This window comes from Magnolia sinica, chromosome 6, assembly GCF_029962835.1.
Source record: "Magnolia sinica isolate HGM2019 chromosome 6, MsV1, whole genome shotgun sequence".
NCBI classification, from domain to species: domain Eukaryota; kingdom Viridiplantae; phylum Streptophyta; class Magnoliopsida; order Magnoliales; family Magnoliaceae; genus Magnolia; species Magnolia sinica.
In genome coordinates, this window is record NC_080578.1 from 98,023,354 (window position 1) to 98,036,792 (window position 13,439).

Genomic DNA, 13,439 nt, shown 5'->3' on the forward strand with positions numbered 1-13,439 from the left:
AAGACCTTCATCACGCTGTTCATCGGTAAGAAGGATAAAAGGAAGCCATCGACCTTCCTCCTTACCGTTACCTAAAGGAAAGACGAGTTACTTAAGGACTACATTATCCGCTTCAACAAGGAGGCGGTACATGTGGACGGCTACTCAGACCAGACAGCTTTGGCTGCCATGATATCCGGTTTGCGGGAGGAGAAGTTCCTTTTCTTAATTGGCAAGAACCCCCCAACTACCTTGACTGATATCCTTAACTGAGCCCAAAAGTAATCTAACGTGGAGGAGCTCTTCAACTCAAGGAAAGCTACTCAGAGCACAGGTAGCTCAGCTAAGGACAAGAAGAACAAGGAGGAAAGGGAATCGCCCACTGTCAACAAGAAGAAGAGAAAGGATGACGATCCGGGCAAAGGTCAACGTCCAAATCAACTACCAGAGAGCAGGTTATGCTCCTATACCCCACTGAAAGTGATCCGAAAGCAAGTTCTTATGGAGATTAACAATAAAAGGATCCTAAAATGACCGAGCAGGATAAAGGCCGATGCTGACAAGAGAGATAAGCGAAAGTATTGCCACTTCTACCGTGATCACGACCATACTACCGCCGAATGTTTCGATATCAAGGAAGAGATCAAGTCCCTCATTCGAGGTGGGAAACTAAGGGAGTATGTCAATAAAAGGAGAGATGAGCTACTTGATAAATGGGACGAGCAACAAGGTGATAAAAACACAATAAAATGACAGGTGAAATACGCGCTATATTCAGAGGACCTGTAGTAGGTGGAGACTCAAATGAGCTCGTAGGGCGTATGCCCGAAGCATCAGTAGCAGCAGTATGGAGCACCACATATACCTCACTAGTAAGACTGCGAAAGAGAAAAAATTGAGTTCCTGTAACTTGACCTTCACTAAGGAAGACGCCCAAGAAATCCACCACACACACGATGATGCCTTGGTGATGACCATGACCGTGGCCAACCATAAAGTGCACATCATTTTGGTGGACACCAGCAACTCGATTGACATCCTTTTCACCGCTGCCTTCGATAAGATTGGAATTGGGAGGTCCAGGCTGCACCCTGTCTACACTCCCTTACTCAGATTTGCAAGAGAAAGAATCACCTCCAAAGAAAGTATATTACTACCCGTGACAGCAGGAGATAATCATAACTAGACCACTATGATAATCGACTTCCCTATAGTATAGTTGACTACTCTATCTACAACATAATATTAGGATGATCATCCGTCAATGTCAAGAAGGCAGCAATATCTACATATCACCTCTCCATAAAGTTCCCAACCAAGCAAGGGATCGATCAGGTCAGAGGCGATCAGCACGAAGCCCGATAGTGCTACTCAATGGCACTTAGGGCAAAAGCATAACGACAAATGATGGCTATCGCCTCTCTCAACCCCCAAGAAGAATCAATTGAAAGAGGGTCTCCCATGGAGGACCTGGTGACTGTACCCCTTTATTTGAATTCGATCAGGCTGGTGACTACTACACCAATACTCAAACCCTAAATTCCCGATCGCTATTGTTGTGGCTAGAACCAATAATGTCCTCACTCTTTAGGGTTTGTGATCTTGTGCACTATGACAACACCAAATTCGCATTCATTCAATTCAATCTCTTACAACTAAGGATTTTATCTCCTTACAACAATTGTATGGCTAGTGTCATGTGAGTGACTTGGCATCTCAAGAATCTACTATAAATTCAAGTCATTGAAGACTCGTCTATTCAATAGTTCATTATAAGATACACATCAGATTCATAAGATCTCAGCCAATTCTAATTGTGCATACAAAGACCTATGTAAGCAAAGTCATTATTTTCTTGGACCTAGTTGAATAGGTCATTTGGATTGAACAATCACATTTTGTTTGCAACTCATTGCATGAATTTATTAGATACATTGAGGGCATGTTTGATTTTCCAAATCGCATGTAAATGCATTGGGGATTAGTAATTATTACTACTTCACCAATTTGAAAATACACTTGCATTTCTGTCTTGAAAACCGAGTCAAAAAGATTGGTTTAAATTATTGGGCCCCACCATGATATATATATATATATATATATATATATATATATATGAGCTGTCCATAAGTTTTAGCGTAACATTTTAAGGCATGAGCCAAAAAATGAGCCTGATCCAACACTCAGGTGGCCCACACTAAAGGAAACAATGGCACCGACACGTTTTTTAACTGTAGATGTTTGATTACCTAAATCTTGTGGCGTGGCCCACTTGAGCTTTGTATCAGCCTCATTTTTTTTTATTAAACCCTAAATTCAGCTGGCATATCAGTGTGGATAAGCACAGACATCATGGTGGGCCCTACATTTATTTCCCAGTCTCCTTGGGCTTAGAGCTCAAAAACGTAAGTGTCAAATCCCAGTGAAATAATTATTACTCACTTGTAATGTATTTACCAAATGTTTGGAAAATCAAACACGCCCTAAGTATAATTCGTAGTTGTTGGATAATATAAATACAATGTGGAATGTATAGGATGGAATACATAATGATCAATGCCTAATAACAAAGAATCTAAGTTTTCTATCTATATTAAACAATTATGGGTAATTCAGATCTGTCCATCAAGTTTTTAGAGTGGCTTATATATTTTAAATTATTAAAATCAATTCAATGCGCTTATGGTGCTTTTGCAGTTTGGAATGTATAAAAATTTATTAGTAAATATCCAATAGGTGAGCATTTCAAATCCTGCAAACAACTTCCATCAGGATACCTTCGTTTTGGCAATTTATTTTCGTAGATGCATGGATGGCCAAACGTCTAGTGGATAATCAACATGGACGGTCCAAATTTGCACTCCAAATAGATGGTGCAGATCTGTTCATTAGATGGCCAACATGGATAGTCTAAATGTGTTCATTAGATAACCAATAGATGGTGCAGATCTATCCCTCATGCACTCAAAATGGATGGTGCTGATCTGTCCATCAAATGACCAACATGGACAATCCAAATCTGACCTGTTGCTACTAAAAGCATGAGGTCTTGTATTGCAACCGTTCTTTGTTTTTTGGTACAGCACATGGATGTAAGGATGACATGGCATATGAGTGTGGATTGTGAAACACGTACATACGTAATATTATTAATTAAGAAGCCACAAATTAGAAAAAGAGGTTGGTCACATGCATTCAGCCATGCTAAATCGAATGATGCACAAAACTACTTTAGGTAGTCGGACTTGATGATGAACGGCTCAGACAGTCATTCTTGTTTATAAACTCGATCTCATGTCCCATCATAAAAACCATGTCTTATATGGAATTTCCTTCCTTATATATTTTAGCTTTTCTTTAATATAAAGCTTCCTTTCATGATTAGGCTTTGAAATTTAGAGTGCAAGTTTTCCAAATATCTAAGTGGGTGCATGTACGTGTGTTGCATGTATGTAGGCCATCATATGAAAAGACACACAAAGGGCTAGCATGGCACATTCTAATTGAAATGCGTTGGAATTCAATTCACAATTACACTGGGATTTATATGAATTGTTGCCTTCAATTGTGTTCGGCAGTTTGCAATTGGAATGCATTACAATTCAAAATTTATGTTTAGATGCCTGTAATTGAAATGTTTTAAATTTCTTTAATATATTCATACAAACATGAATTCGATTAACTAAATCAACTTTAGATTCCAATTAATATACATATATACTTGACAGAATAATTGTAAATAAGCCATTTAAGTATATACTTTCATCAAGATTGAGGAAATTCTAAACCTTATGTAGGCTATGTTGTCAGAGAAGATGTCTTAAATCTTTTGGGTTGCTCGACCGGTCGAGTAGACTGTTCGACCAGTCGAGCGGGTTGCTAGGCTAGTCGAGGCCATCTCGACTCGAAGTCCAACGAGCACAGATTTTTTGTGTCTGGATCGCTCGACCAATCGAGGGGATGGCTCGACCAGTCGAGGGGGTCTCTCGACCAGTCGAGGTTATGCAAATTCGAGACCAAATCTTGTGCAGACTGCGAAAATCTGAGGCGGTTTCGAAAGGGTGCGAAAGGGAAGTTTCCTAAACTATAAATAGGGGTCCCTAAGGCTATTCTAAAGGATTCTAAGGCTTCCTAAAGGTATTCTAAAGGATTTTAGAGTTATCAAAAGGTGTAGCAAGGGTGAGATTCGAGGTTGTTCAAATCGGGTAAGTCCTTTTTCTTTGCAATTGATGCTTTCATAGTGGAGATCTGTCGCTTTGTGCCGTGGTTTTTTCCTGCAAGGGTTTTCCACGTTAAATCTGCGTGTTCTCTTGTGTGTTTGATGCCATTGGATTGCTATCCTAGATCTAGATCTATGTGATTCCGCAGGCCAAAATCCCAACAGGCCACAAATGTAAGAATCATAAGCTAAGCAACTTGCAAATGTTTTTTTTATTATCCATTTAAATGATCAACATTTGGACAATTCAATTCACTTTATTAATGTACGTAATTTTAGTGATGCAACAAATAATTAGATTTCTTCAAGTATCTTTAGCGTGCTAAATGTATAATAAATTAGTAGCATAGTGACTCTTTGTTTCTCGTATGACGCTCCTATCTTGAAATGAGAGCAAATAAAAAAATAAAATAAAATAAATAAAGAAAAAGAAAAAGAAGAAGCCATTTCACAATGATTACCTCATATTGACAATAGAATAGATAGATTTCAAAACACACAAAATTGTTTTTTTATTTACCTCTCATCTCGTGGTGCCAAACACTAGATTTTAGTGCATTTAACTCCAACTACCTCTGATTACACCCAATTTTAGGGTGCCAAACCAGGTATAACATGGCCCACTCGATGATCAGACATGACTAGAGGTTATTGATTAAAAAAAAAAAAAGGTCCTAATATTATTTGTTTAGATCCCCCAATTGGGGAAATTTTTGGAGTGACTTCAATGGCCTGGATAACTAAACCCACTGTGCAAAGATGTGGTTCCTGTTGGGGACCGCGGAAGTTCGCAAAGATGAATCAAGCAAAGTATTCCAATAGCACAATCAAGTCTAATCACAAAGACTCCGAATTTAACATGGAAAAAGTCTTGCAGGAAAAGACACAAAGCAACAGATATGTACTATGAAAGCAGATAATTACAAGAGATAGATATTACCTGATTCAAACAAGCCTCAAATCACCCAAGTTACACCCTTAAAACCCTATAAACAAATTAGAAATCTTTTTGATACCCCTTATTCTCAATTACACCCATATATATAGCCTCTGGGAGAATCACAATCGAAATAGGAAACAAGACCCACACTTACACAACTCTGTGTAAGCCTGCGTAATTGTTCGATGACACCTTTGATGGAACTTCAATGGCATCGAACCTCTTCGATGTGATCGGACTAAACACCAAAACATTTTAGCGACTAAACAAGTATTTTTCAGATTTTCTCAATAGGACTTTAATGGGACTTCGATGTCATCGACTGGCATCGAGCAGGACACATAAAGTGTCCACCAACCGATTGTGAGATTTTTGAATTTTTCCAATGGCATCAATAGAGCCTATTATTGAAAGATTTGAGACATTAACAACAGTCCCTACAATGCCCTCCCGTACATAGGTTTGATTGGTTTTACCCTGTGTGAGGGGAGCAGACGAGGTGTGGCCTCGGCCTCACCCAAGACAATGTGACTCTTACCATGGGGCCCACACTAATGTATGTTTTCTACATCCATGAGCTCTAGCTGTTTTGTAGACCATTTTAGGGCATGAGCCCATAAATGAAACATAAATAGTACTGGTTAACCAAAAGCTTCTTGTGGGCAACAAAAGTTTTTGATTAAGCTGATATTTGTTTATACCCTTCATCTAAGTTTGTGTGACCTAATCAACAAGTTGAATGGTAAATAAACCTTAGGAAACATTATGGTGGACCCTAGTAAGTTTGTAATGGTGAACCATTAAACCACCACTACTAATAGTATGGTCCACCTGAGATTTGGATCTACTTCTTTTTTGGGCTCATGCCCCAAAATAAAGTAGCAAAATAGATGGATGGAGTGGATATAAAATACATACATCAAGTTGGGCCCCACGGTAAGGCCTGCACCATCATAGGTGAGGCCCAGGCTGCACGTAATCTCCTCCCATTTCCGTACAGTGGACCAAGGAAGTTTTTAACAGTGGGCGTTCAATGAACACTGTTTCCTGTAAGTGTGGTCCACCTGAGATTTTTATCTGCTTCATTTTTGGACCCATGCTACAAAATGATCTGAAAAAAACAGATGGACCACATAGATATACAATGCATACATCGAGGTGGGCCCTATGGTCAGGGTCCCGGGCGCCCACATCCCACCCACATAGCTGCACCCGGGGGCTACGTCGGGTCCCATCAACTCACCCTTCAACAACATGCAAGAGAGAGGAATTTTCACATTTGCCCATTTAAAAGGTGATCACAACACCACCACCAAAGTATCATCGAATCTGCAAAAATTCCAAACAGTAAGCATTAGAAAAGGAATAGCTCTTTTGGAAGAAAACCCAAATCGCATTTTTTTTCTTTCTTGCCTTCCAAAAGAACCCAAATCGAATTTTGCCATCCAAACGCGTCCACATAACGTCTATATAAATCCATGCAAGCTCTTCTCATTCCAAACATCTCACAAGTTCTCTTTGTACACATAAGCCTCAAACAAGTACTAGAATGGGACAAGAGACAAGTACTGGAATGGGAAAAGTTAGAAAATCACAAGCTACTGTAGGCCCCACTTACGAAGATTTCGAGCCGTTGATCGATTGGGTTCAAGAGGAAGAACATGATACTATCTTCCTCAACATGCCCGGTACCCATCTCACATCTTATGTTGCTTTCTCTTTCTTTCTTTCATATTTTTCAATGCGTACGCAGATTGATGGAAGCGGATTGCGTGGTGTGACACACACCACCGAACTCAGTGGTGCGTTGATGTCACCAAGTTTTATAGGCCCAACCATGATGTATGTGTTATATCCACACCGTTCATCCATTCTTAGAGATCATTTTACGACATGAGCCGAAAATGAGGTAGAGACAAAGCTCAAGTGGACTACACCACAGAAAGTAGAGGAGGTTGAACACCTACCGTTGAAAACCTCTTGGGACAATTACCCCAACCGTTGAAACCTTCCTAAGGCCCGGCCCACCATGATGTTTATATGCCATTCAACTTTTTAAGGTCACACAGACATGGATGAAGGGAAAACACCAATATTAACTTCATCCAAAACTTCAATAGCTCCAGTAAGTTTTGGACGATAGGTATTCAATCTCCACTGTTTTTGTGGTGTGGTCCACCTAAACTTTGGGTTCATGCATTAAACTGATCTGAAAAATGGATATAACACATATATCATGATGGAACGAGGTAGAATGCAATCCGAGTCACGCACATTCTTTTCGGGGATCAGCACGACCAGATGGACACCCACCGTTTGTTTTTTTACATATACATGCCCACCTTGTTGTGTATATGAGATCCACTCCCCAATTAGATGTGTCATCTCATGCCGGTCCAAGAGCCAAAACATCAAGCTCAACCCTCATTCAAGTGGGCCATACCAATGAAAACAGAGGACGTGAAATCCACTCTAACCATTAGATTCGAAACCAAAAACTAGGCTTGTATGCAAAAAAGTAGGAACATACATAATTCAAGTGGGCCATACCAAGGGAAATAGTTTGGAGGGTGAGCTTTTTATGTACACTTGTTCATAACCGTGTGGTCAACCTGAAACATGAATGAGGTTCATTTTATAGTCCTCAATTTAGCATGAGATGACTCATCTGATGGTTGGTGTGGATTTCACATTAACATCACAATGGGGTCCACCTAAGTTCAACTCCTTTCATTCTTTTAAAAAACTTCCTCATGGTTAAATTAGAAAACTAGTTGTTCCTACACTAGTTGTGTCTTTGGAAAGAACTTCGGGTTCTTGGGGAAGCTAGGTTAGGCCATCATGATGTTTGTGAGAAATCCACCTCAATCATTGTTTTTTGCCAAACCATGTTTAGACAAATTAGGCAGATCTAAAACTCAAATGGGCTACAATATAGATAGGATAAAGTGATTAGAGAAATGCATACGGTTAAAATCTCCCTACGGTCCCCGTGATGTTTATATGCCATTTATGCTGTTAATATGTTCATTCCTACTAGGATGAACTGAAGACCAAAAAATATTTGCCTGATCCAACATTCAATTCTCACTGTTTTTTGTCAAGTGGCCCCCTTGAGCTATGGATTTTCCTCATTTTTTGGATAACGTTCTAATATGATCTGAAAAAACAGATAAACGTGATGAATTTCTCAGAAATATCACAGTGGCCCCCACCTAGCTTCCCACCCCAAGAGGTTCCTACATAAGGTTTTAAAGGCAATCTATGTCTTTTTTCTTTTTCTTTCTTGTTGAAGGAGAAGATTTAAGTCAAACCCGCTTCACTATAGTTTAAATTCCAAGCAGCAATGACTTCTAGGGCATGTTTGATTTTCTTTAGTACATGTAAATGCAGTGGAAATGGGCAATAATTATTTCCCTCAATAATTACCGCATCGTTCCCTATATTGATTTGACTCCTACTTTTTTCAACACTACAATCGAGGATGCTGCCAAATATATGGAGGGCCCACCGTGACGTACGTAGATTATCCACACAGTCTAATAGATTGGTCCCATTATAGCTATCTTCTTTTGAAAAAAATTCTCAACAGCCATTCATTGAGTAGATCATATTTACTTGTTTGATTAAGTAATGAAAAGTTTAAAAGGTTTTTTTTTTTTTTTTTGGCTAGTTAATGTTTTAGCAGAAAAAGCCCAAAAAATTGGTTATTTTTTAAATCATTCAATGATGGTTTTTCTTTTTTCTTTTTTTATTTTTTATTTTTTATTTTTAAGCCACCTTTACATTTCTCTCCTTCTCTCCTTCTTTCCTACATACACGACCTTACATCTATATTCCAACTAAGCCCGACAAAGGCCTAGCACAGCCGTCCCAAGCCTAAGCTCAAAAAAAAATAATTGAATCCGGGTTCAACCAAGAGCCTAGCACAGCCGTCCCAAGCCTAAGCTCAAAAAAAATAATTGAATCCGGGTTCAACCAAGCGAAACCCAAAAACGGGTAAAATCCTTATTTCTTACTTAAAATGTTCTTAATTTATCCATTGATTAAGTAGTCCATACATATACAAAAAACACCATCTATATTCGATGTGTATGATTTACTAATGGATTATTATAATGACATTTGTAGGATACAACACGTATGTATTAAATTGGGTTTAAATGATTTTAGACCAAGCTTGGCCCGAAAATTTTATTACGCCATGCATGTCAGGCCCAACCTTGGTATACCAGTCAATTTAAAAAGTCTTAGTCTAATCTAAATCCGAGTTGGGCTCGTTAGACTGCCCAACCCACGGCTACCTTTACCAACAACCACACATGAGAAATATATAACTCAAAATTACGTTCAAATAGTGGCTGATAAAACATAAACATGGGAAATATGTAACTCAAATTAAACGGTATGGATTGTAAACTAACATAAAATAGTAAAATGATATTTTAGTTATTATTTTCGTGGATACCAGATAGATGGTATTTTATATATTTAATTTCTATTTTGGGAAAGCATATTATTTATGAAACAAATTTTAAAGTTGTTCTATATTAACACACGTGCTTACTAAATTGAGCTAAATTTCTGTCTAGAATTAAACAAAAATTATTATTTTTAGCTTTGATCTTTTTCTCTTTTTTTTTTTTAAAAACCATAATTTAAAATATATATATAAAATCTTGCCGTATCCAAACAGCCTCTAAAAAGCATCAAAAATTACAAGACATCAACTTATAAAGAACTACCCGCACCTTCTGCTCTAATACCATGTCCAATCACCACTTAATCTAAAAGCTTGAGCCATTAGAAGATGGCATATCAATGTATATCAAGGGACTTTAACATAAAAGTCACTTAAAACTTTTAAGTAGATGTCCTTTATCTCAAAAATCTTAAAACCTGTTTGGTAGACGCCAACAAATGAGTTCATCTCATGTCAGTCAATCCTAATTATGTATCTCCGCACATTTGGTTGCACCAAATATCATGAAATTTCATAATGATTGTAATGGCTCAATTTCTTTGCCAAATCACTTTCTACATGCTGTCTGCATTATATATGGCCCTGATCATCATACGGCCCACCTTTATATCAGGCCTCGTGGCACATTTTATTTAGGAGGCTAAAAGTCAGACCCTAATAGTTACGAGTTCAGGCTGCACACAAAACTCTTCAGGATCCTTATTTGCAACTTGACAAAAGATGGCTTCCCAATCATCTCACAAACTCTCTTGGTCAACTCCTTTTTTTTTTTTTTTTTTTTCCTAAAACGGTGATTTCATTCATATATGAAACGGATTTACAACCTACACCTCTTTGGAAGACATTCGCACCCCCCCCCCCCCCCCCCCAAAAAAAAAAAAATCGAGGGGACCTATCGTAAGGGGTCCCCAAAAAAAAAAAACACAACCACCCACCCACCCACATACAAGAGAGGCTTGAAGAGCTAAAGAAACCTTCACTTAGACGGTTACTATGAGACGGTTCTGAGCGACCCTAACCCCACCTTGTCCAGGAAGATCGGACCACGAAGCTAAAGCGGGAGTGAAACCAAGTGAAGGTGCAGCGAAAGCGATTGATTTCGGCTCCCTTCCCGGGCCATCCCATCTGCAGGATCGTTGCCTTCCCTAAGAATATAAGTAAAGGAGAAGTTACCCAAGTGTTTTAAATAGTTTATTCTAGCCACCCAAGGTCTCCACCTCCACGAAATCTTGGACTGAGAGGATCATAAGCCAATTCAATTCAACAAGTGGGCTTTTTATTGCCTATTTGAACGAGTAAGCCAGATATCAGTTTATGAATATAAATCCAAATAAACAATACGAACGGAATTTGACTCAAAATAACATTTTAATGTTAGGCAACCTTTTGATGGTGAGTCCGAGTGGAACCTTACGCTGACCCATGATATTGAAGCCATGTGGATAGATGGTCTTAGGTCAGCTCGGGTTTAAGAAATATTCATGGAAATGGATGCTGTAATGTCTATCCTTGAATAAATGCAAGCCTAACACATCAATAGCCCTTCCATTCTTTTTTATTTTCTTTTTTAGTCCTTATGCTTGAGTATTTTGTAGCAAAATGCCACTAACAAGCTTTATCAATATGGCTTCTTCAATGAAGGATTCAAAAAAGAGCAACTAAAAATCGAAGTCAATGAACTCCACAAGATGAAGATCAGCGGGGAACGCCCGATCCAGGGTAACAATTGGACTCGATTCTGCCACGAATTCACTGTGCCTGATTACTGTCATTTGAGCAAGATATTATGCATAGATTTCACGAATGGAATTCTTTCTGTGAGCCTGCCAAAAATGACCACTCAAATGAGTGGACAAGATCAACCTATGCTGAAAGATGAGATTCCAGTGGACAGACAAGATCAACCTATGCCATTCAAAGAAAGTTACATGTATGGTAAAGAAAGTTGTGAGTGTAGCAAAGGCAGCTCCCTCATTGGATTGAATAGGCCTAGAGAATTGAATGTGAATGTGGTAGTTGCTACTATGGTTGGGCTGGCACTTGGGATTGGTGTAACGTACTGTGCTAAACGCCATTAAAAATTCGGGGACTGAACTTAACATATTATCATTTATTCGATTATGTTATTTCATCATTGGATGTTTTGTTATTATTATAGATTGGATACATCACTGAATGGATTTGGTTTCATATATATATATATATGAAAAATAAGGAAAGAGGGGGTATCTATTTTCCAATCTTTTGTAATCCTTTTATTTATAATCTCTTAATTATGAAGATAATCTTTTGTTCGCTACCCATGACTAATTAACGTGGGTAAACTCGCAGTCAGCTAAGTGTAAGTGCAGGAGTTGTTGTTGCACTAAGGCTAGTGCTCCCACAACAAATGTTGGATATATGCAATGGAAAACCAATATTTTTTACCCTTAGACCCAGTTATACATTAATCTTAATATGTTTCAATTTTTATTCATTCATATGGCTTAGTTTATAGGTGGTATATGTTTATTTTTATAGGTTTGTGAGGTTTTACCTCTTGAGTTTTGGAATTCACTTATGAGGTTGGACACAACAGCTAGGAGAGTTGTGGTTTATGGATCTCAGTGGCTTGGCTATGATCATAATTGTACTAGGCATACCTTCACTTATATTGGTAGTTTCCACCATCGGCCTAACTCAGGGTCAGTGTGCCTTCGCCCTATCCCACATAAGTGTGTTTATACATCATGGATGGCTTCCTGACTGGGGGGTTCACTTACGTTGGTAAAATCGAGTCTAAATTATATAGACTGAAAGGCCCATCATGTTCGGACTATATCTATGCTTGTGGTTTGCACTAGCTCTGTTATATCCTTAGACTTGAGGGGGTGTGACCCGAGATAGCTTGGTTAATAGACATCTGGCTCACTTTTTGAAGCCATTGCACAATCATTGAAAATGGGTGATTGAGGGGATCTTCATCATTTCCATCAAGGAATACATGATCTAACTTGGGTCCACTTAGTCTGCCCCACACACTTAATTAAGGGGTGATCTTAATGTTTTAACCATCCATTGGGGATTTTAAAGGCTGGCTAACACTTTTAAGATTTTCAATTGGTAAATCATAGTTTTTCAACCGTTAATATATTGAGTTTTAATCATTGATTTGTTTTAAATCAAACATGATGAAGATTCAATAACTAAACTCTGATGGTCCAAACCTTAGGGTGGCATGGGATATTCCTGAGGTTGGATGCCACAAATAGTGTAAAAAAATGGATTATTGGGATGCATGGATTAGAAAGGTAAACAGGCTTCATTCACAGTAGGATGTACAAAAGTCTTTTAGAGTAGTGGAATACTATCATATGGTGCTCCGCTTAAACGCTAACATCCTCTATATAAAATCCTATTATAAGAGGAAGAACGCAAAGAAACCTTAGACATCTAAGCCCCCTTTGGACATCTCTTGTGTGTGTGTGTGCGTGTGTGTGTGTGTGTGCGTGTGTGTGAGGAAGTGGAAAGAAAGAAAATTGAGAGGAAAAGGAGGGGGCATTCCTACCCTTCATTTTCCACATGCCTAAGTGTGGGGCCCCTCTCATCTTATGTCTCTAGCCAACCATTAGCCTTTACTAAAGGATTTGATATGGTTTTTTAGCCTCCAAAACATGTTATAGATCAGGGAGAGACTCTCTGCATTGAGAGATAATCAGTTGCAAAAACTAGGAGACCTTTTCATGCTCGGGTATGCATTATGGGATGCATGTTTTTGTGATTAAAACATGACTTAATCTATGGGTGGTGATTTTTAATTTGAAACTTGTAAATTAGTT

General features: G+C 38.5%; 1 protein-coding gene across 1 annotated transcript; it reads left to right on the forward strand.

Annotated features, from left to right (window-relative positions):
* The first annotated feature begins 6,634 nt into the window (after nt 1-6,634).
* LOC131250160 (uncharacterized) lies at nt 6,635-11,755 on the forward strand. The gene is made up of 2 exons (XM_058250777.1): nt 6,635-6,826; nt 11,263-11,755. Exons 1-2 carry the CDS (start codon nt 6,688-6,690, stop codon nt 11,697-11,699), a joined length of 576 nt encoding a protein of 191 aa, XP_058106760.1. The 5' UTR covers nt 6,635-6,687; the 3' UTR covers nt 11,700-11,755.
* Nucleotides 11,756-13,439: the final 1,684 nt, after the last annotated feature.